Source organism: Ictalurus furcatus, chromosome 9, assembly GCF_023375685.1.
Source record: "Ictalurus furcatus strain D&B chromosome 9, Billie_1.0, whole genome shotgun sequence".
NCBI classification, from domain to species: Eukaryota; Metazoa; Chordata; class Actinopteri; order Siluriformes; family Ictaluridae; genus Ictalurus; species Ictalurus furcatus.
In genome coordinates, this window is record NC_071263.1 from 26,876,971 (window position 1) to 26,900,574 (window position 23,604).

Here is a 23,604-nt window from a genome sequence, read left to right on the forward strand (position 1 = left end):
TGAAATATTACGACTTTATTCTCGAAATATTGCGACTTTATTCTCGAAATATTGCGACTTTATTCATAAAATATCACGACATTTGCATAATATTGTGACTTTATTCTCAAAATATCACGACTTTATTAATAAAATATTACGACTTTATTCCTAAAATACTACGACTTTATTCTCGAAATATTACGATTTTATTCATAAAATATCGCGACTTTATTCATGAAATATTACGACTTTATTCATAAAATACTACGACTTTATTCATAAAATATTACGATTTTATTCTCAAAATATCGCGACTTTATTCATGAAATATTGTGACTTTATTCATGAAATATTACGACTTTATTCTCGAAATATTGTGACTTTATTCATAAATTATCACGACTTTCTCATAATATTGTGACTTTATTCTCAAAATATTACGACTTTATTCTCAAAATATCGTGACTTTATTCATGAAATATCGCGACTTTATTCATAAAATATTACAACTTTATTCTCGAAATATTACGACTTTATTCATAAAATATCACGACTTTATGAGTCATAACTAAGAGTAATGTTTTGTTGTTATTTAATGAATAAAAACGCATTATTGTTGGTATAATGGAAGTTTTCTGTACGGAGATGTTTAGGTTAGAAGTCTCCAGTGTCAGAATCAGTACGTTTCCTGCCATGGGAAGGTCAAGTCAGAGGAGTTTGTGCTTGGTAACAAGACAAGCTGAGGTCTTTTTATATATATATATATTTTTTTTTATTAGCTTCAAGAGAAAAAAAAAAAGAAAGGCCAGTGAGGGAACGACTACTATAACGTATAATGACGTTCCAGACATTAAATGTAACTACAAACGGATAAAAAGTACGAAGTGTTCTTCTTTAATAAATAGGGGGAAAAAAATCAAATATTTTCAAACTGCTGGAGTATAATAGAGCACGAGCTGTTAACAGTAACTTCACTTCATCACTCCACCCTGTCCTTGATTAGTTTACTATAACAGGGTTTTATTCCTTATTCACATTAACAAACACTCCTGACACACACACACACACACACACACACACACACACACCTTGTAGATGTGGATATTCTGGAAGGATTCCTCAAAGCTCCTGATTACTCGCTTGAGCTTCTGAATACGCTGACGCAACTGAGAGGTTGACATCCCGTGGGTACCGTTTGCACCATCCTCTCTGCTAACACACACACACACACACACACACACACACACACACGCAGATCCAAACAAAACTAAGATCCTGGTAACCTATAGCCCAGTGTCTCACTGACAACACATCAATTGAACAAACAAAAGGAGACTTTCCTACATGACACGTAATTGGCTGGATTTTGCACAGGAGGCGGAGTCTTGTCCACTGCTTAGAGTCTGAGCCTGGCTTGGGATTGGACGGTGAACGGGGGAATTGGGAGGGGCTGCAGGAAGAAGCAAGAAAGAAAGATATGGCTATTTTTTGGGTTGTTTTTTTTTTTTGTTGTGGTGAGGGGGGGGGGGGTCTTAACACTGAGACAACAGGAGAAACAGGATGATGAGGAGGTATTACCTCTGACGTAGTTTCTAGACGCTGAGTCGACGTCCTCCTCCGTCAGCCTTGTAGCGTGTGTGTCAGGGCTCTGAGTGTGTGTGCAGCTGTAATCTGAGGGTACGTGTTTGCTCTCTGAGATCCTGGCCTCGGTGTGTGTGTGTGTGCTCCCAGGCTCAGAGTGTGAGCTTTGGCTCTCGGTTTGTGTATCGCCGCTCGGAGAGCGTGTGCGGCTCGTGTTAGACTGCGTGTCCTTCTGGCTGTGCGTGTCTCTGGTCTGGTGTCTCTGATGTCTGGCGTCGCTGGTATCGGAGTGTGTGTCGCCGTCTGGAGTGGGGCGCTCTGGAGCAAGGCTCTGTAAAAATAATCATAATCATAATAATAACAATAACAACACTGGACGGAGATCACAAGCTCAACAATGCACACATAGACACACACACACACACACACACACGCTGTGTTTAAACAGGTTGCAATGTTTAACACCCTCTGCTGACAGTCTGGAGAATTACAATTGCAATAAAAACACTTGCCCCAACAATATAACCCACTCCTGAGCACAGGGGCAGAGCTGGTGCTTTTTTGGCTGAGGGGGCGGGGCTAATTAAAGGGCTGGAACAATGTAAGCAGTAGCTTTATACAAATGAACTAGCCTTTAAAGTGCTACTACACACTTCAGGTTTCTGCGGTATCATTTAATACATTTATATTTCTATTACAACTCTAGAAATACTCGGAAACATTACAAACTACACATTTAACAGAAATACCATGTGGGAGCGTGTGAGGCAGGACTGATCTTCCTTGATTAGGTATAATCTAGAGAGAGAGAGAGAGAGAGAGAGAGAGAGAGAGAGAGAGATGGAGGTCATCATGACTAGCTGGTCATAAACGCTTCAATTAATAAACAAAATTATAACAATTACATTATATACTTCAGTTTGTAACTAACTTGTCTTGCGGATGTCCCACAACATTAATTGTAACTATAAATGGTGTGTATTAATAAATAAATAAAAACTGTAATCACTGTGGTATAAAAGGAATAGCACACTGGATTATTTTCCTGTAACCTCGTGACCCAACGTGTGTTATTGTGTTATAACGGTTGAGTGCCAAAAGTGTCCAATGTTCCACATGGTATTAATTCGAGACTTGTACCCGAAGCGCATCATGAGACGCAGAGTATCTTGACGATCTTAAAGTATGGACAACTATTACACTTACACTTATTTACACCCAAGACGCTTTCATTTCCACAGCAATGTTCCTGCCGTGCTGTAGGAGTTTGTGTGAAATGAATACGTGAGTGTGTTTTTAACTCCAGACACCTTCAGATAAAAGGTCATTATTGTGTCTGGGAACCAGGAGGAACAGGAGGAACCAGGAGGAACCAGGAGGAACAGGAGGAACCAGGAGGAACCAGGAGGAACCAGGAGGAACAGGAGGAACCAGGAGGAACCAGGAGGAACAGGAAGAACAGGGGGAACCAGGAGGAACAGGAGGTACTACGAGGAACAGGAGGAACGGGAAGAACAGGAGGAACGGGAAGAACAGGAGGAACAGGAAGAACAGGAGGAACAGGAGGAACGGGAAGAACAGGAGGAACAGGAAGAACAGGAAGAACAGGAGGAACAGGAGGAACGGGAAGAACAGGAGGAACAGGAAGAACAGGAAGAACAGGAGGAACAGGAGGAACGGGAAGAACAGGAGGAACGGGAAGAACAGGAGGAACAGGAAGAACAGGAGGAACCAGGAGGAACAGGAGGAACAGGAGGAACAGGAGGAACGGGAAGAACAGGAAGAACAGGAAGAACAGGAAGAACAGGAGGAACAGGAGGAACAGGAGGAACAGGAAGAACAGGAGGAACAGGAGGAACAGGAGGAACAGGAGGAATGGGAAGAACAGGAGGAACAGGAAGAACAGGAAGAACAGGAGGAACAGGAGGAACAGGAGGAACGGGAAGAACAGGAGGAACAGGAAGAACAGGAGGAACAGGAGGAACGGGAAGGACAGGAGGAACAGGAAGAACAGGAAGAACAGGAGGAACGGGAAGAACAGGAGGAACGGGAAGAACAGGAGGAACAGGAAGAACAGGAGGAACCAGGAGGAACAGGAGGAACAGGAAGAACAGGAGGAACCAGGAGGAACAGGAGGAACAGGAAGAACAGGAGGAACCAGGAGGAACAGGAGGAACAGGAAGAACAGGAGGAACGGGAGGAACAGGAGGAACAGGAAGAACGGGAAGAACAGGAGGAAGGGGAAGAACAGGAGGAACAGGAAGAACAGGAAGAACCAGGAGGAACAGGAGGAACAGGAGGAACGGGAAGAACAGGAGGAACGGGAAGAACAGGAGGAACAGGAAGAACAGGAAGAACAGGAAGAACAGGAGGAACAGGAGGAACAGGAAGAACAGGAGGAACAGGAGGAACAGGAGGAACGGGAAGAACAGGAGGAACAGGAAGAACAGGAGGAACAGGAGGAACGGGAAGAACAGGAGGAACAGGAAGAACAGGAAGAACAGGAGGAACAGGAGGAACAGGAGGAACAGGAGGAACGGGAAGAACAGGAGGAACAGGAAGAACAGGAAGAACAGGAGGAACAGGAAGAACAGGAGGAACAGGAGGAACGGGAAGAACAGGAGGAACGGGAAGAACAGGAGGAACAGGAAGAACAGGAGGAACCAGGAGGAACAGGAGGAACAGGAAGAACAGGAGGAACCAGGAGGAACAGGAGGAACAGGAAGAACAGGAGGAACCAGGAGGAACAGGAGGAACAGGAAGAACAGGAAGAACGGGAGGAACAGGAGGAACAGGAAGAACAGGAAGAACAGGAGGAAGGGGAAGAACAGGAGGAACAGGAAGAACAGGAAGAACCAGGAGGAACAGGAGGAACAGGAGGAACGGGAAGAACAGGAAGAACAGGAGGAACCAGGAGGAAACAGAAGGAACAGGAGGAACAGGAAGAACAGGAGGAACCAGGAGGAAACAGAAGGAACAGGAGGAACAGGAAGAACAGGAGGAACCAGGAGGAACAGGAAGAACAGGAGGAACCAGGAGGAAACAGAAGGAACAGGAGGAACAGGAAGAACAGGAGGAACCAGGAGGAACAGGAAGAACAGGAGGAACCAGGAGGAACAGGAGGAACAGGAAGAACAGGAAGAACATGAAGAACCAGGAGGAAACAGAAGGAACAGGAGGAACAGGAAAGGCTGTAACACTCACTCCTGTTCAGGATGATGCTCTGGATGTCCTGCGTTCTCCTTGTTCTCTGCCTCAGTCCCGGTCTCTACACTTCCTCTCCTCTCGTCCGTGTCCAACATGTCCGGGTTTGAGGTGAACCTGTCACAGAGACAGAGGTGATTAACACACTGCTGATGGTTGGGGGTGAGGGGGAAATGGTTTTGAAAAGAGATGTCAATCATTTGGAAGAAAATAAAAAAAGTCACTTCCAGAATATTTTTTTAAATGTTTCATTAAACTTCAACACAAATCTGGCTAAACTCTGATTAGTAAATAAAATCTGACCTTCTGGAGAGTGGGCGTGTATCTGCTGCGGGTGGTGGGAGGGCATTTATTTCTTTAGCCACACCCACATCAACATCACATACCTTCTCTGAGGTACAAGACTGCTCCTGGGAGTTAAAGGAATATTGGTAATAAATAAATCTCTCACACACACACGCGTACATACGTGCATGCACACACACACACACGCACACACAGAGAGAGAAACACACAGACACACACACGAACGGATACAGAAGGACACACACACACGGACACACAGAGAGAGAGAGAGAGACACACAGACAGACACACACACACACACACACACAGAGACTCACACACAGACAGAGACACAGACACACACATAGACACACACACACACACAGAGATACACACACACACAGAGACACAGACAGAGACACAGACAGAGACACAGACAGAGACACAGAGACACACATACAGAGACAGACAGAGACACAGACACACACACACACACAGAGACACACACACACACACACACACAGAGACACACACACACACACACAGAGACACAGACAAAGGCACACACACACAGAGACACACACACACACACACACACACACAGAGACACAGACAGAGACACAGACACACACACACAGAGACGCACACAGAGACACAGACACACATGGACGGACACACACACACACACACATATTCTCACCTGCTGTAGTTGTGATATGTCATTAAGATGAGGGGGAGACAACATGGATTTCCTGCTGTGTGCAGTGGGTGCGGTGTGTGCGGTGTGTGCAGTGGGTGTGGTGTGTGCAGTGTGTGCGGTGTGTGCAGTGGGTGTGGTGTGTGCAGTGGGTGTGGTGTGTGCAGTGTGTGCGGTGTGTGCAGTGGGTGTGGTGTGTGCAGTGGGTGTGGTGTGTGCGGTGTGTGCGGTGTGTGTGGTGTGTGCAGTGGGTGTGGTGTGTGCAGTGTGTGTGGTGTGTGCGGTGTGTGCAGTGTGTGCAGTGGGTGCGGTGTGTGCAGTGGGTGCGGTGTGTGCAGTGGGTGCGGTGTGTGCAGTGTGTGCGGTGTGTGCAGTGGGTGTGGTGTGTGCAGTGGGTGTGGTGTGTGCAGTGGGTGTGGTGTGTGCGGTGTGTGCGGTGTGTGTGGTGTGTGCAGTGGGTGTGGTGTGTGCGGTGTGTGTGGTGTGTGCAGTGGGTGTGGTGTGTGCGGTGTGTGCGGTGTGTGCAGTGGGTGTGGTGTGTGCAGTGTGTGCAGTGGGTGCAGTGGGTGCGGTGTGTGCAGTGTGTGCAGTGGGTGCGGTGTGTGCGGTGTGTGCGGTGTGTGCAGTGGGTGCGGTGTGTGCGGTGTGTGCGGTGGGTGTGGTGTGTGCGGTGGGTGTGGTGTGTGCGGTGTGTGCGGTGGGTGTGGTGTGTGCGGTGTGTGCGGTGTGTGCAGTGGGTGCGGTGTGTGCGGTGTGTGCAGTGGGTGTGGTGTGTGCAGTGTGTGCAGTGGGTGCAGTGGGTGCGGTGTGTGCAGTGGGTGCGGTGTGTGCGGTGTGTGCGGTGTGTGCAGTGGGTGCGGTGTGTGCGGTGTGTGCGGTGTGTGTGGTGTGTGCGGTGTGTGCAGTGGGTGTGGTGTGTGCGGTGTGAGCTGTGTAGCTGGTGTGTGTGTCTGGGATCAGACGTGTGTGTTTCTCCAGCAGATGCAGTGTAAGGGTGTTGCACACGGTCTGCTCCTCCAGCATCCTCGGGCCGTCGGGCACGCTGCACACCCAGATTATAACAGGTTATTCTTTTAAACACACTACAGCACTTCACAATAAGGCTTTTAATAGGACACGTAAGCAATAAAACACCTGGGGACACGCCGTTACAGGAAAACAATCAACTTTAAAAAAGAAATAGAACGTGTTTGTTTTATCATAAACACCATATCTGTCTATCTATCCGTCTCCCTCTTCCTCCATGCTGTCTATCTGTTATATAATGAAGTCTGGGCCATTTCTCTTCCTCCCTCTTTTCACTCTCCCTCACACACACACACACACACACACGCGCACACACGCCTGTTTACTTACAGTTTCAACACACCTCATACTGTTGAGCAACATTTTAATTACTACCAAGGTGGGAGCAAGTCATGCAGCATTCAGAAACAAAACTTTATTAAATCCTGGTTTAAACAGACAGACTAGCATTGTGGGTAATACAGAGCTCCAGTTTCTGAGCTCCCGCAGCTCTCAGCGCAACCTCTCTGGCCCTGAGCAGGTCACTTAGCCCTGTTCTCTTCCCTCTAAGGGGTGTACTTATAAAGCACAACATGTTCCCAAAGCCTTGCCCTATTTAAAGCGGCCATTTGAGACCTGTCCATTACATCAGATCTTTATAAAGCCCACTGGATAGCTCTTTTAACACCTTCTCCACACTAGGCGTCATCTACCTTTGTCTGGGCTTCACCGGGGGTCGACTTTCAATCACTCCACATTCATATGTTGTATGTATATGTACACTACCGCTCACAAGTTTAGACACACTCTCATTCTTATCTTATTCTTTATTTTTTTTTTTCCTTTCTACATTTTATAATAATAATAATAAAGTCATCAAAACTCTGGAGTAACACAAATGCAACTACGGGAATTAGGTCGTGATGGGAAAAAAAAAAATCCAAAATAAATCAAAATAATCGAGTATTTTATCATCTTCAAAGTAGACGCTCTTTTCGCCTAGAAATTCCCAGAAACGTATTCTTGGCGTTTTTCTCATCCGATTTCTTGAGGAATTTCCCTGAGATGCTTTTTAAACGGTATTAAAGGAGTTCCCACCGACGCCGGACTCTCATCGGCCGCTTTTCGGAAAATATCTCCCTCCGAGTCGTCCGTTTAAATAAAGATTTTCCTGTAAATAAAACTTTTCTAATGACAGAAACGATCACGTCGTCACGATTATATTTTTGTCTACGACACCGATTTCACACGTTTAATCTCACACCTTCAGATCGAAAGCTTTTTAATATCATGAGATACCTTCCAGTCGAGCGTCCACAAACTTTTGAGCGGTAGTGTGTATGTTATATATTTTGTATTAGGTGGGGAAAAAAAAAAAGCTCTTTGGGTGTATTTTTAAGCTGTAACTCATACCAGTATACTTTGATTGTTAAACTACAGAAGTCACAGGTCATTGTGAAATGAAATCACAGGTGCGCACTTGTTTCTGTGCAGATAGTCAAGCACATTCGTCTTAGGAATTGACACGATTCCTGTCTATTGACTGGCGTTGCCGTATCTCGCCGGTGTGTACAGACGTGTGTACGTCCCCAGCCAGGCACACAAACACACCGTGTTTTCGAACTCACCGGAAAATGCACGGCCCGAACACTGTGGCCAGGTTCTCCGAGGTCATGTGATTCCACTGACTGTGGGCAGCGACTCGAGACAGGAAGTGAAGAAGGTAAGACAGGATGTTGTAATTGTCGTCAGGGAGACGATGCAGGACTTCCTTCAGTGCCTCAACCAGCTCTGTTCCATCTTTGGATTCTGTATGGACGCGCACACACGCGCACACACACACACACACACACACACACACACACACACAGATTATTATTCATTAAAAACCCTAATAAGTGTAATAAGTACCCATGTGTGTGTGTGTGTGTGTGTGTGTGTGTGTGTGGGTGGGTGCGTACCCATGAGTGCCTGCTGCATGCGTGTGCAGTGTGTGTGTGGTATGAGTCCACTCGGCAGTTCTCGGAGATACAGCTTGAGCAAAGCGGCAACCGTTGGCACGTCCACGCTCTCTAGATCCACACACTCACCGCGGTCCAGACACGTACGCAACGTCCTGCAGCGTGGCGCAGAGCCACACACCCTGAACACACCACTCTGCTGCAGACCTACACACACACACATACACACACACTCACTGCGAGAGCACATCAAGGCAACTTACTAGCATGTGTTTGGGCATTTTTCGACCTTATCTCTACAGGCTACACTGTTAATGCATGCGCAAGTACCACTGACAACTTCAACTCCTTACTCTCTACTGAGGAAAAGAACACCTCACCATATTTCTCCAAAAACTCCACCATGTTCTTGAGCACCAGAGGGACTCCACGCTGTAGCCGCCCGGCGTCTCTCAGACGCTGCAGAGACACTCCGAATACAACCCGGGTGTCCGGGTGCTGCGTCTGCGGCTCGGGTTCCACACGAGTGCACCGCTTCAGCACCTTCACCGACGCCGGACCTCGCTAGGGTTCAGCAAAACATGCATCGAACACACAAGGATAGCAATCGATTGATTCTTATATAGTACCGTCATATCTTATTGACTATATTCATAATTTAATGAGAGTGAAAGGAAGCAAGTCATAATTCAGACTGCGCTGCCATGAAGCTCTGCAGAGAAAAGAAGAAGAAGAAGAAAAAGAAGCTATATGGCCAAAAGTATGTGGACACTTCACCATCACTTCCATATGTGCTGGCTGAACATCCCAGTTCAGATTTGGTCTGGCTTTTGCTTTTATAATAGCCTCCACTAAATTAAACATAAAAATAAATAAACAAACAAACAAACAAATAAATAAATAAAAGTCTGGGACAACTCTCCCCTTTCTGATATACTGTCTCTAACCCTGTATCTAGTCTCTGATCTGATGAGCTGCCTTCAGCTGAATCATTTTACCTAAACGCACATGACTGGATGAACTGCAACAGAGTTTTTTCTACACGTGGTTCACGTGTAAAACACCGGAGTCACGGAACTATGTCCAGTTCTTTCATCCGTGTGGTATTTTTTCGAGGCCTGTCTGGTCTGGTCTGGTCTGTTGAAATACTTTGCAGGGTCCACTTCCGCCTGATGACGACTAGAGATCGATCGATAATCGGTTTCCTCGATTTTTAAGCGTTTATTCATAATCGGATATCGGTTTTGTAATATCGGATCCACCGATAAACGGCGCCATTAAACGGATAAACTGTTAGCACGTTCGCCTCACACCTCCAGGGTCGGGGGTTCGATTCCCGCCGCTGCCCTGTGTATATGGAGTTCGCATGTTCTCCACGTGCTTCCTCCGGGTACTCCGGTTTCCTCCCCCAGTCCAAAGACATGCATGGTAGGCATGTCCAAAGTGTGTGGATGTGTATGTGAGTGTGCCCTGCGATGGACTGGCAAGCATCCTGCCCAGGATGTACCCCGCCTTCGGGTGTACCCGATGCTCCCTGGGATCGGCTCCAGGTTCGCCGTGACCCAGTAGGATAAGCGGTACATAAAACGGATGGCTGGATTTGAAGTGTTACTTTTTGGGTCAGCTTGGATGTATATCTGAGTTCTAAATATTGATACTATATTAATATTATATAGCTATATTTACTTCATTACAGCACATTTTTATGGTACTGTTCATTTTTGTAATAAAGTTCGGCAATATTTCAGTTTGAGCTTTATGTTTTCAGTATCAATATGAAAAACTATCGGTCGATTAATCAGTTATCGATTAATACCGCCCGACTCAGTTATAGTAAGATCCACTATTGGTTGACCTTTGACCTGGATACTGTAGATTTATACCTAAGAGCTGCTGCTGTAATCGTAAAGACATCTCAGGACTGTTACTCACAACCTGCTCATACTGACCATCGTCTCAACACACTCAGTGCTGTTTGTTTGTACTCTACTACACATGGTTTATGTGTAGTAGAGTACACTATGTAGTATACACTATGTAGTGAAGAAGAGGAGTCTGAGGGTTTCCTCCTCATGTCCTCTCAGGGAGTTTTTCCTTGCCAGTGTCTCTGGATTGTTTTTTTTTTTTTTCTTAATGTAAATCTGCTTTGTGACAATGCATATTATTAAAGGTACTATACAGACGCAGTGGAACTGGATTCAAATCTTTAGTTAGTTAGTTAGTTAGTTACTCACACACAGTGATATGGAGGCGCTTGTTCCCATTCTAATCTCAGCTACATTCCAGTGCAAGCCTCTTCCACCTGTCCACCTGTCCGCTCTTAATTCACCGGAAATGCAGCACACTCTGTGTATTTTTAATTTTATTTTTTTTAAACGCAGCTGTCATACACGTCTGGATATCCGCGTTAGCATCTCGACTGGAGGTAAATTCGTCCCCGCACTGTTGCTGTTTACACTCCGTTGCTCACGTGACTAAAACCGTGGTTGTCATGGTTACAGGCGCGCCGCTTGGATACGCGAGCTATTTCACTTCCGGGGTGGTGAGGGGGAATTAAAATGGCGGTCAATCCAAAGGAAGTGTGTTTGTGGTCCGCAACACGAACAATAACATAAAATGTTTTGTAAAAAAAAAAAAAATATATATATATATATATATATATATATATATATATATATATATATATATATATATATATATATATATATAATAAATGTTTTATTCATACATTCACTCTCATAGGTATTTCTAGCAACTCTTAGTACTGAGGTGGTGCAAAAGTTTGCACCCCCCCCACCTCTTTTGGTATATGAGTGTAAAAAGAAAACAAAATGGGAGAAATAAAGAGAGAGAGAGAGAGAGAGAAACAGTTTACTTTAATATGTGAAAGTTTCAACAGACACAAAAAAAAGCTGTGTTTTTAAGCTGTGTTTGTTGTGAGTACCGACGACTCAGTGAAACCTAAACAAACAAACCAACAAACAAGTTTAATGACAGCATTTGTAACACTGGAAACCTGAAATGGACGTTTTCATGAAGCAACATCTTTTCTAAATAAAAAGTGTTTGCAATAATTCATTGTGAATGATTAAAATCATTAAAACATTCATTCATTCATCTTAAATCATTAAATTCATCTTTATCTTGGATAGTGTTCCTGCTGAAACAGCAACAACAACAACAACAGAAACTGGCGGCTGTGGATCAGGTGGTAGAGTGGGTTGTCCACTAATAGTAGGGTTGGCGGTTCGATTCCCGGCCCGCGTGACTCCACATCCTGAATTGTCCTTGGGCAAGACACCGAACCCCAAGTTGCCCCCGATGGCAAGTTAGCATCTTGCATGTCAGCTCTTCTACCACTGGTGTGTGAATGAGACACAGTATGAAGTGCTTTGGATAAAAAAATAAGTGCACTTTTATATGAGGGTCATTTAGAAACCCTCATATAATTTGTAATGTTTTTAATAGTTATAATATGAATTGTATTGGTTTTAATGAACGCTGTAATGGTCCCTGTGGGCCTCTACTGCTAATTTGTTGCCTTCTATTGGTGGCTTGTGTCTAACTGATACCATTAAGGACCGGTAATGGTGATGGTTTTAATGGTTATCCATGGAATACTGGGCACGAGGTGGGAATACACCCTGGATGGTGTAGGGCACCATGTACACACTCATTCACATTTAAGGGCAATTTAGAGATTCCCAATCCACTCACCATGTTTTTGGGAGGTGACAGGAAACTGGAGACCCTGAAGGAAACCTATGGGCAGAACATGTGAAGTGAATCTCCACACTAGAGTTGGGGTTCTCGATCTCGGACTCGGACTCGAGTCCAATTATGAACGAACTTGGACTTGTCACGCATTCGGGTAAATTTGTACTCGAACTTGACACGGACTCGGAAATTGTTGGAGTACAGTCGAGTCTACGTCTTTTGTAACATAATAAATAAATAACCACATAATATTAAGATAACAATAAATTAACGAATGTCTCCATGCCACACTTGAAGCGAGCACAGAAAGCCCCCTCATCGTGCGAGTACCGAATTGAGTTCTCTTGAAAGTGGCTTGGGCAGTCAAATAAATACACAAGCATCATGTCAAAATGCAGGTCTGGCCGAGTATTCATGCAAACACAGGCGGTTATGTCTTAAGTGTATGTAAACAGTTGGGAAAAATCGGAGATGTTTCAATACAGTATATTGGATCTGTGCGTTAGGTCTTAAAGTGACAGCAGTCTAATAAACCTGCTGCTGTCTGTGTTATTAATGTTAATCAATCAACAAAAGACAAAAAGAAAATCACTCACTCACTCATTTGACAGAATAACTTTAGTAAATTTAATAAGAACCACTGTATATGATCTACATTAAAAAAAATATCTTCCAAAATTAGTGTTTTTTCTTTCTAGACAGCCTTTAAGAACGCCTTTGAGAAAAGAAGAACGTATTGAAATCATTCTCATGGCTGGATCGGGAAGCTGTGGCAAGGTTGAGATGGACTTTAACAGGAAACATGGTGAGCACATCACACACACAACACTGGGTGCTTCTCAATACTCAAAATGATTCTTCTTCGTTTCCTCGCTCCTCCATCCTCCAGCCTGTGACCCGGAAATCTACGAGCGAGGATACATAGGTACATCCTATGTGGAAGAGTTTCTTGTCGAAAAACCTGACGCACGTATAAATTCCCCTCCTCCTTTACATCTGCGATCTCAAACAAAAAGTCCTTCGATGATGTGATGGAATTCTGTGTGAAATATAATTAAATAATAATATGCTTGCAATGAGAATTGTAATGAATTGATCCTTGCATGTTTGGATATGCAAAGCTGCACAAAAAAATGTGAGAGATTATGTATTGTTCTTTAATTCATTTTTGAAAAACCCAGACATTTCACATACTATCAATGCATTTAAACGCCAACAACAGAACGGCAGATCCCTGAAGCGCAATGAGGTCATCCAGCTCAGCACAGTCATCATTCATTGATGTCGCTTTGAGAGAGCGAGGATATTCCATTCGACTTGCTTCAATCCCTCTCTCCTCGCATCCTAAGCGGGTAGAGCTAAAGGAAAAGAAGCGAGGAAAGGAAACGAGGAAGCACAAATAAGATATGAGAAGCACCCTCTGTTGCCAAACTTATTAACAAATTCAAAAAGACTGGATAGGTTGTGGACCAACCATTACAAACTGCACCTTTAAAAGGCCAATCCTGAACATTCCCAATGGAAATATGACCAATCTTGCCTACTCTCAAAGGAATTCTGCCCAATCCCAACCATTCCGAAAGGAATTCTGCACAATCCCAACCATTCCCAAAGGAATTCTGCCCAATCCCAACCATTCCCAAAGGAATTCTGGCCAATCCCAACCATTCCCAAAGGAATTCTGGCCAATCCTGCCTGCTCCCAAAGGAAATCTAACCATTCCCACAAAGGAATCCTGAACGTGACTGCTTCCAAAGGAATTTTGACTAATCCCACCCACTTCCAAAGGAATTCAGACCCATTCTGTCTGTTCCCTAAGAAATTTAGACCAATCCCAGCCACAGATTTCTTTTTAATTGAAATATAATCATTGATATAAAATATGTACTATACAGAAAGATATTCAAAATTCAAACAAGAAGACTAGTTTAAGATTTGTAAGAAATCTAGAACCACAAACGCCTAACTGGCTAGCACTTGCTACTGGTAAAAAAAAAAAAAAAAAAAAATGGAAAAGAAAGAAAAAATGAAGGAAAGACAGAATAAATGTAGAGACACCTGTTAGGCTGATTGTGCAGGTTGAATCAGCATCATGTGGCAGCAGGACGAAGGTTTCTCTGATTGGCTCTTTGATTGAGCAAATCAGTGCACAAGCATGGTAAACTAAGTATTTCTCAACTTCTGCTCCTTTGCTTCACATTTGTCAGATATGTAGATAAAGCTAATCTGATGTAGTTTTCTATAGTTTTGCTACAAAATATTAAAATTTAGGTTCACAGAGGTGGGAAAAAAAGGTAGATAGGTTAGTTTGTTTGGCTACATCCCAAACCTATACTAGTGCACTAAATAGTAAAATAACACATGCCTATAGAAACCATACTTTAGTGTAGGAGGAGTATGTGATCTGGGACATAGACTTCGCCTTTACATGATACCGTTTTTCCACGATTCTTTTTTTAATCCCAAATGTGAAACCTGCTCCAGGTATGACAAGCCATTTCATTTCATCCATACATGGTGCATAATGTGCGTGTGTGTCGGCCATCAGCTGGAGTATTTGTGCTCATCAATGGGAGGCTACTAGTGGCGCTAGTTCTTCATCGCCAACTTGGTCTGTCACAGTCATTAGGCCACAGAAGTCACTCTGTTACATTCAGAGGGGTTTTGGGGTTCTGGGCCAAGGTCACAGTCAAGGTCACCCAAAACATTCTTCTCTTTGTTGACTAGATCAACAAACTTGCTCCTACAGAGCAAGGCTGTTATGAAGGGAACAGTGCCGCTCACGACCAAACAGCACCCAGTGAAGTAGAACACCAGGTCATACGACTGTGTCCAATCAATGAATGATCCTATGACACAGAACAGAATGTTTAGATAAGTTATGGAGACCCAACAGCAGCAGCATGTTCATGGAAATTACAGTACATTGTAATAATGAATGTGTGAATGTGTATGTGTGTATGTATGTGTTTGTTGGGTGCCCATTGATGGGTGCCTGGAATCCCATCCAGGGTGTATTCCCACCTCATGTTCCCAAGATAGATTCCAGATCCACGTTGACCCGGACTAAAATAAAGCAGTTACTAAAGATGAATGCATGAATGAATAATGTCAATCTATCCTGAGCAGTGAGGGATTGCTTGCCTTCCACGTAAAAATCCCTTCTCTCTTAGATAGTCCCTTCTATCATAAGAAAGATAAGAGGTGAATGGTTGTGGATGAGTATATGTGTGTGTTTGAGCTGTTCTCCTCCACACCTACGAGAGGAGGTCCCAGAATGATCCCAAAGCCGCCGAAGCACATGAGGATCCCGTGTGCCTGGCCAAGGCGCTCGATGCCCACAAGGCGCGTGGTGATGTAGGATGTAATTGACCAGTTGCCTGAGAAGAAGCCAATGGCAGCTGAGAGTACCTGAAGCCCAGCATAACTCTTCCACATAGGCACCAATAGCAGAGTGACACCCATTGCAGCCGCTGTCATGGCATAAAGTTGCAAGCTGTTCACCCAGCGTACGTCTGCCAAGATGCCCAGTACCAGCTTGCCCACTCCCGTTGCAGCAGATGAGATTGAGACGAGAGGAATGGGTGTAACATGTTCGAGGAGGCCCTCGCTCTGAGCCACGTCCTCAATGAAGAGTATGGGTGGGATTACACCCAGGCTGTACAGGAAGATGGAGACGCAGAGTGCCACAAACAAGGGCTCCCGCAAGCACTCACGCATGTCATACATGTATTGGGTGTGTGGCTTGAGGCGCTTTTTGACGATGTATACCGGCGTCCGATGTTCCACTGATGGCTCCGTCTCAAGTTCTTTGTCATAGAGAGGCACGTCTGTACACTTCAGAGCAGCCTTCTGTTTGACGTAGTAGCCAGGAAATTTCAAAGGTCGCATGGGTCCAGCACATGGAATCAGGTTTAGTGCCAGAGCTCCAACAATGAGTAGACACCCATCCAATCCATACTGCTCAATCAGCTTGTTCTGCATAGAGGCGTACATAAAGCCGCCCACGCTGGTTCCTGAAAACAACACACACAATTATAGCACAACGGCTTCTGAAATTTGGCATGTTATTAACAACTAAAGAATGTGGTATTGTTATTCAAGAAAGCCACACAGGAACCTGAGCCAAAAGGATGTATGCATCAGGTCTTTTTATTGAGACATTTCCAAAAATGTGTCATGGTCTCTAGCATGGGTCACAGAACAGGCAGCCAGGGTTAACAGAGACCAATCCATTATCCAAGTGAAAACACAAGGAAACCTTGTCAGAGTCAAACACAAAACCTAGGATAGAGGATAGAAATGCATTAGAAAAATGGGTCAGGCAAAGAGGTGTAAATACACTGACTTGGATGACACAACAACAAGATATAGGATATAGGAGAGACAAGCAAGAGGTGCAAATATTGATCAGGAGGCATGAAGGTGAGATATAGTAGAACCTTGCAGGATGGTTTTGTGATAGAATCCCCCCATTGTGGATCCATTAAGAGTCAGAGAGATACCGTCTGTTTAGTGGGCCAGTGACAGACCATGAAGCAGATGCAGGGCACAAGACACAGAGAGAACTGCAGACAGAAGCAAGACAGAATAAAATGTAAAGTAAGGACAGAAAATCCCAGATCCAGAGAAGTGAAATATGGAGTCCGTCTTAATGATCATTTTGACAGGATTCTTCTCGTTATACCCTCTTAGGTAGAAGGCCATAAACCTGTAGAGGGAGGCAGTGGGCCAGTGACAAAGCAGAGACTAGCAGTGTAGCCTAAGGCATAGGACTGGTGGTAGAGGCGGGGCAGAGTGCAGCTTGAAGTCATAATAGACTTCAAGCAGTGAAGTTTCTGAAACTCAGAATCCTAAGAAGCTTTAAGTGAGGATAGTTGGTGTCTATATTGCCCCATAGATGGTGCCTAGGGAAACAGGAGGCACTCCAGAGGCCCCAGTGGCAACCTAGAAATCTGCCAGAACATGGCAAAATATGAAGGCCATATAGCATAGCAGGCTTTGGCCTTGGCCTTGAAGGGGTGTCAGAAACCACCTGTGCAGGTGTCTCAGAGGGACAGGAGTAGCCAGGGATGTGGGCTGAGGGACAGGATCAACAAAAATGCTGTCTAGCTTTTTCTTTTTTCTTTTATTTTTACAGTAGTCTTGTGATCTATCCGATTGGGTAGAAAGTCATAAACATTCTTCAGTCTGTGTAAGCAGGAGGAGTGGTCCAGTAACAGAGCATGGGCCAGGAGCGGAACCTAAGGCATAGGCCTGGTGACAGTTGCAGGGCAGGCTGCATCTTGAAATGAACATAGATTTAGCTCTAGAGAAGTGTAGTTTCTGAAAATCTGGATCCTGAGAAGCTTTAAGTGATGACAGATCATATATGTTGCCTAAGGAAACAAAAGGCACTTCAGAGGCTCCAGTGACATAGGAAACCAATTAATCCACAGAACAGGGCAAAATATGAAGGCTTGCAGGGGATCCCATCCAGCTGTCTTAGAGAGACAGTAGTGGCTATGGCTGGGGATGAGATCAACAAGAATGGAATCTAGCTTAAACAACCTTTTGACAGTAGTCTTTTTTGCAGTCTGCCCTCTTAAGTACAACCTGTACAGTCTGGGCTTTTGTAATCTCCTCATAGTTAAGGAAGCTAGCCATGTGAGCACTGTAATCATAACGGTAATGTTGGTACAGAATGTAAAATGAGCCTTGAAAAACAAACCTCGTCATAACCCCTGGAAGTCCCATCAATTTTTACTAAAGAGCTTCCTCAGCCATTTGTTACTAGGAAGCTGAAACTGCTGATGCTAAAGATAGAGCTGCTTACTGGCAGACTGAATAGAAGCCAAACCGAGAGGTCGAGACCTATTGCATCCTTGCTGAAGGTCAAATAACACTAAACTCAGCTGTTCCTGAGCCAACAGTTCAGCCTTTAGTTTACAAAAACCCACTACATTTATGATGGTTAAAGTTTTTGATATGACATGATTCATAGGTGACAGGATGTAAACACATGCAGTACGTTTACACGGACAACAATAATCTGATATGAACCCGATTGAGACGATATTCTGATTAAGAAACTAGCATGTAAACAGAGATTATTGATGACCTTAATCTGACTAAAGTCATACTCGAAGTAAACACAAATGGAATCAATACGTGTGGAGTACTCCTGTTTTAGTCACATTATGGACATGTACACACCTTAATCACACTATTAACGTCGTGTGGGAGTTTTCACCGCATTGTGTGACAGGACACGTACACACACGGCAGCGCTCAACCGTTTGACGGCAAACAAGAGAGCACGGCTGCGTCCCAAACCGCGTACTTACCTACTATATAGTAGGATAAATACATGTATCTCAGCTACTATATAGTAGGTGAGTACGTGGTTTGGGACGCAGCCCACGGCTTCAAGCAGTCGTCTATTTGCACGTACAGTATGACAAATAATGAACTGCACTTGAAGCTTTCGTAAAATTAAAACACCCAAAATTGTATACGGTTCCATAACGAAGACCAACTGTATGTCGATACGTGAAATTCTGGAGGAAACGTCGGACGGCGTGGCGCGGTGACGTAATGACATGTGACGTTAATCGATCTTTGTTCTATAACACGTAAAATGGGAACATGAAAGGAATATTCAAAAAGCGACTCATGTAAACACCTTAATCAGAATACTGTCTTATTCAGAATAAGGTCCATAATTAGATTACTGCTGTCCATGTAAACGTAGTCACTGTTTCTTATCTTAGAAATCTTTGTCTTAGTTTATATCATGGGTTGGAGAATACCCAGGCAGGGTTAACACTTGGACGTCCGCTATGTGCTGCCACCAACAGATGGAAACAAGGACCAGGGATATGGCCAAGGAAGAACCTGAACAGGAGTGGAAGAAGACAGAGGCCTTAGCAAGTGAAAATATTTTGAATATGGGCAAAATTATCCAACATTTTTATTATGAATAAAAATAAAAGATTATCTGTTTATCAGTCTGTCTCATTTTTTATTTATTTATTATTTTTTTTAAGATCTTTTACACATTTCAAGCATTAAAACAAACATTAAGCTTTCTTATACTGGCAAAATGTGTTGCTTCTTTCTAGAAATAAATGCTTAAAATGAATTTTTAAAAATCCATCTGCCAATAGAATAAGCTTATTTCAGGCTTAAAATGAGTAAGAAATGTCTTGGTTTAATAGGTTTAATAATCATATATTTAGTTTATTGTAATTTATAATAGGAAATAGTGAACAAATTTGACTCTCTCTCTCTATATATATATATATGACACGTGCATTTACTCCGATATCATTTTTGTAGTGCACTACCAATTTAGACCATAATCTCAAGGTTGAAACTCTTAGATTTCTTGATTTAGACATACTGAAGATTAGTTTAAAAGTTTATTGAAAAGTCAAGACCCCAACACCCTAACCCCTCCCCACCCCCGCGCTAAAGACTCTTGGGTAGGAGTTGTTGAATATTGGTGAGGAAACTGGAAGGTAGAGGTAATGGAAATTTCGTCTCTTATAAGAAGAAGTTGCTATAAGAAGAGGTTGGTGCTTATGGAGTGGCTTTTCTCCCGAACCTGTTACTCCATATTGTTTAAAGAATCTCTCGAACACAGGAGGACTATTACCTGTGGTAATGATACCCAGGGCAAGACCACGCCTCTTATCAAAATACTGACAGGTGATAGTCAGTGTGGCTGCATAGACGAGCCCACAACCCAGACCTGTGGACAGACAAACACACCAACACTCAGGTAGAAAAATCTAAAGTCTGTGCATATGTATATCACACCTCAGGAGAATAAAGTCAATAAAGGATAATATAATAACAAATCAATAAAAGATCTTCAGAAAGAATTCTTGCGTAATTTCCGAAGGTCATTTCATGCACAGTTATGCTTACAACTCTTAATATAGTGTCAGTTAATAACCCGCTTGTCTCCCAGTATGGTTCGGCTCTTGGTGGTCTGGAACACCATGCGCCTGAAGTGGAGGATAGTGTTGGAGAATCTAAAATTCAAGCATTTCCAGAGAACAAATGGCTGACCAATATCAAAACACCTTTGCTGACTTTCCCTCAGTATTTCACCATGGAGGAATCCATCCATTCTCCGTACCGCATATCTGTAGGGACCACCCGCTGTTCCAACGACGGTACGGAGTGGCAGAAGGCTTCCTACGTGTTACTGTCTTGTCTTTATGCGCTATATCAACGTTCGAATGAACAACTGTCAACTTTAAATATAATCCTCTTTTTCCTTCATCTGACTCTTTATTATCTCTGATTCTCTGAGATATTAAAATTCCAATCTTTATCACCTCCAGGATTGTGGGGTCGAGTCCCACCTCCGCCCTGTGTGTGAATGTAAACTGGATATTATACAGGTGATATACTGTAACTTCCTTTAATTCAGCTAGTCAGCATGCTAGCTAGTTAGCAAGTAAAAATAACTCGCTAATTATATATATATATATATATATATATATATATATATATATATATATATATATATATATATATTTATACACACATCACATTAACAAGGCTGCCAATCTGCTCCCCATACACACTCATACTGCATACGAATCAGCCGATACACACTTCAGAGGGAAAGTCAATGCGAGTGTGTAAGTGCAATACGAGGTGAGTCTCACCAACAACGATTCCGTAGCTGAAGATGAGGAAGATGATGTTGGAAGCGAAGGCACTAAGCATTAAACCTCCTGCCACCATTACGCCGCTGAAGATGGTCACGGGCCGGGCGCCAAAATTATGGACACACGCACTACACAGCGGGCCTGCACAGAGAGAAAGGGTCTGGATCACAAGAGTGGGTCTAATGGATTAGAGCTCGTATCCTTCTGCTCATCAGCGTATACATTTAACTGCAGATGATTTAGTAAAAATGAGTGTATACTTGAGTGTTGGTGTGTGACGATGGAACGTCGAGCAATACTATTATTTTACATAATGATAAACGATGTCATTAATTACTCCACGAAATATTCACTCTTCTTCAGTAACTGTTTGTTCCGAGTCAGGGTCAAAGTGATTCCAGAGCCTAGAGAAATACCGGGCTTGAGGTATATATCACACACACACACACACACACACACACACACCAATATAATAAAATATAGACAATCTCTAGGGGTGTTTGTGTATGTGTGTGCGTGAGTGTGTATGTGTAAACAAGGAGTGTCCAATCTTATCCGGAAAGGTCCGGTGTGGGTGCAGGTTTTCATTCCGACCAAGCAGAAGCCACACATGAATCTACTGAAAGCCAAGATCAACTGATTAAACAGGTGGAATCAGATGTGCCTCCTGCTTGATTGGAATGAAAACCTGCACCCACACCGGCCCTTTGCGGATAAGATTGGACACCCCTGGTGTAAACACACACTGCTGACTCAGTGCAGAGCTCCGTGTGCCAGCTATGGTCATCGGCTTTCATAAAATCAACATATTCTTCTACTATCATCTCTCAACTCTCGCTCTCTTGCTCTCTCGCTCTCCTCATGTCTCACGCTGTCTACTCATCTCTCTCTCTCTCTCTCTCCTCATCTCTCTCTCTCCTCATCTTGCTACTTATCTCTCGCTCTCTACTCATCTCTCGCTCTGTCCTCATCTCTATCTCTCTCCTCATCTCTCTCCTCATCTCTCTCTCTCCTCATCTTGCTACTTATCTCTCACTCTCTCTACTCATCTCTCGCTCTCTACTCAGCTCTCGCGCTCTCTCTACACATCTCTCTCTCTCTCCTCAACTCTCTCTCTCTCTACTCATCTCTCTCTCTCTCCTCAACTCTCTCACTCTCTACTCATCTCTCACTCTCTACTCATCTCTCGCTCTCTACTCAGCTCTCTCTCTCTACTCATCTCTCGCTCTCTACTTATCTCTCGCTCTCTGTCCTCATCTCTAACTCTCTCCTCATCTCTCTACTCATCTCTCGCTCTCTCTCTCAGTCCTCATCTTGCTACTTATCTCTCGCTCTCTACTCATCTCTATCTCTTTCCTCATCTCTCTCCTCATCTCTCTCTCTCCTCATCTTGCTACTTATCTTTCACTCTCTCTACTCATCTCTCACTCTCTACTCAGCTCTCGTGCTCTCTCTACACATCTCTTTCTCTCTCTCCTCAACTCTCTCTCTCTACTCATCTCTCGCTCTCTACTCATCTCTCACTCTCTACTCATCTCTCTCTCTCTGTCCTCATCTCTAACTCTCTCCTCATCTCTCTCTACTCATCTCTCGCTCTCTCTCTCAGTCCTCATCTCTAACTCTCTCCTCATCTCTCTACTCATAACTCTCTCTCTCTCTCTCTCTCTACTCATCTCTCTCTCTCTCTACTCATCTCTCCAGGTCACTTTCTCTCCATGTCACAAAAAGTGCACTTCACAATTTTTTCCCCCCGAATAGTTTCTTTTTATTTTGTAACTGAAAAATGTAAATAAATAAATAAATAAATAAATATAATGATCAATTCTTAGTAGCAAAACTCAAACTTTTGGACGGTACTATGTAAGGAATAAAACACTTTTATTGTGGATTGTGGTGTTATAGGAAAATAATCAACAATGGGGTGGTGTGATGTGGCCTGATACGAAGCAGAGCTCCTCAGAGTTACTACTATTCTTATAGAAATTTAATCAACATCTCCTGACCAATCAGAATCAAGAATTCAACTGTGCCGTGGTATACATGCAAATGACACACAGTGACACAGAACACATGACTCATGACACATGACACACACGAATGTGAGTGTACTCACTGGTGATGAGCCCCACCCCCAGGACAGTAGATCCAACCCAGGCGGTGGTGCTCTTGCCCTTCTTGAAGGTGCTGAGCCACTCGGGGTAAAGAACACCCACCGCATGGGGAGAGCCGAACGCCAGCAGCTGAGCCATGAAGGAGACGAAGACGATGGACCAGGAAACATCCTGAGAGCGATCCCTCATCACAGCAGCCATAACACACACCCGAGTGGAGTTACACCTCTAATCACACACACACACACACACACACACACACACACACACGCACACAGCTGAGGAGAGAGGGATAGACAGACAGTTAGATACAGACAGATAGCTAGATAGACAGATAGAGAGAAAGAGAAATGGGAAGGGATGGATGGACAGTTGACAGTTGGTAGATTGTA

At 43.9% G+C, this 23,604-nt stretch overlaps 2 protein-coding genes across 9 annotated transcripts in view; both read right to left on the reverse strand.

The window, feature by feature from the left end:
- The window catches only part of LOC128612798 (protein FAM13A-like), a 15,435-nt gene extending 4,253 nt beyond the window's left edge, over positions 1–11,182 (reverse strand). For 2 of the 8 annotated variants that reach the window (XR_008386804.1, XR_008386805.1), the window contains exons 1-11: positions 9,493–10,920; positions 9,096–9,279; positions 8,716–8,922; positions 8,383–8,563; positions 5,753–6,791; positions 5,071–5,177; positions 4,768–4,884; positions 2,313–2,361; positions 1,561–1,894; positions 1,327–1,432; positions 1,071–1,194 (exon numbers count right to left, since the gene is read on the reverse strand). Coding sequence is in view for 5 of the 8 variants with exons in the window: in XM_053633212.1 (XP_053489187.1) it covers positions 1,071–1,194; positions 1,327–1,432; positions 1,561–1,894; positions 2,313–2,361; positions 4,768–4,884; positions 5,071–5,177; positions 5,753–6,791; positions 8,383–8,563; positions 8,716–8,922; positions 9,096–9,279; positions 9,493–9,579 (2,535 nt within the window). In the remaining 3 variants the exon portion in view is untranslated. Of the gene's footprint in view, positions 1–1,070; positions 1,195–1,326; positions 1,433–1,560; positions 1,895–2,312; positions 2,362–4,767; positions 4,885–5,070; positions 5,178–5,752; positions 6,792–8,382; positions 8,564–8,715; positions 8,923–9,095; positions 9,280–9,492; positions 10,922–10,949 lie in introns of those variants that run through there. The other 6 variants (XM_053633211.1, XR_008386803.1, XM_053633210.1 and 3 more) reach the window with 6 other exon arrangements.
- A 1,396-nt stretch (positions 11,183–12,578) lies between these two features.
- Positions 12,579–23,379, reverse strand: slc16a9a (solute carrier family 16 member 9a). The gene is made up of 5 exons (XM_053633218.1): positions 23,215–23,379; positions 21,099–21,242; positions 20,072–20,167; positions 15,690–16,448; positions 12,579–15,281 (listed from the first exon to the last, which is right to left on the reverse strand). Exons 1-5 carry the CDS (start codon positions 23,348–23,350, stop codon positions 15,058–15,060), a joined length of 1,359 nt encoding a protein of 452 aa, XP_053489193.1. The 5' UTR covers positions 23,351–23,379; the 3' UTR covers positions 12,579–15,057.
- Between the last annotated feature and the right edge of the window lie 225 nt (positions 23,380–23,604).

Coding starts and splice junctions, on each gene's coding strand:
- slc16a9a (XM_053633218.1), bottom strand. CDS start 23,350: ATGGCTCAGCTGCTGGCGTTCGGCTCTCCCCATGCGGTGGGTGTTCTT. Junction 21,243..23,214: donor GGGGGTGGGGCTCATCACCA/GTGAGTACACTC, acceptor CTCTCTGTGCAG/GCCCGCTGTGTAGTGCGTGT. Junction 15,282..15,689: donor TCTGGGACCTCCTCTCGTAG/GTGTGGAGGAGA, acceptor TCTGTGTCATAG/GATCATTCATTGATTGGACA.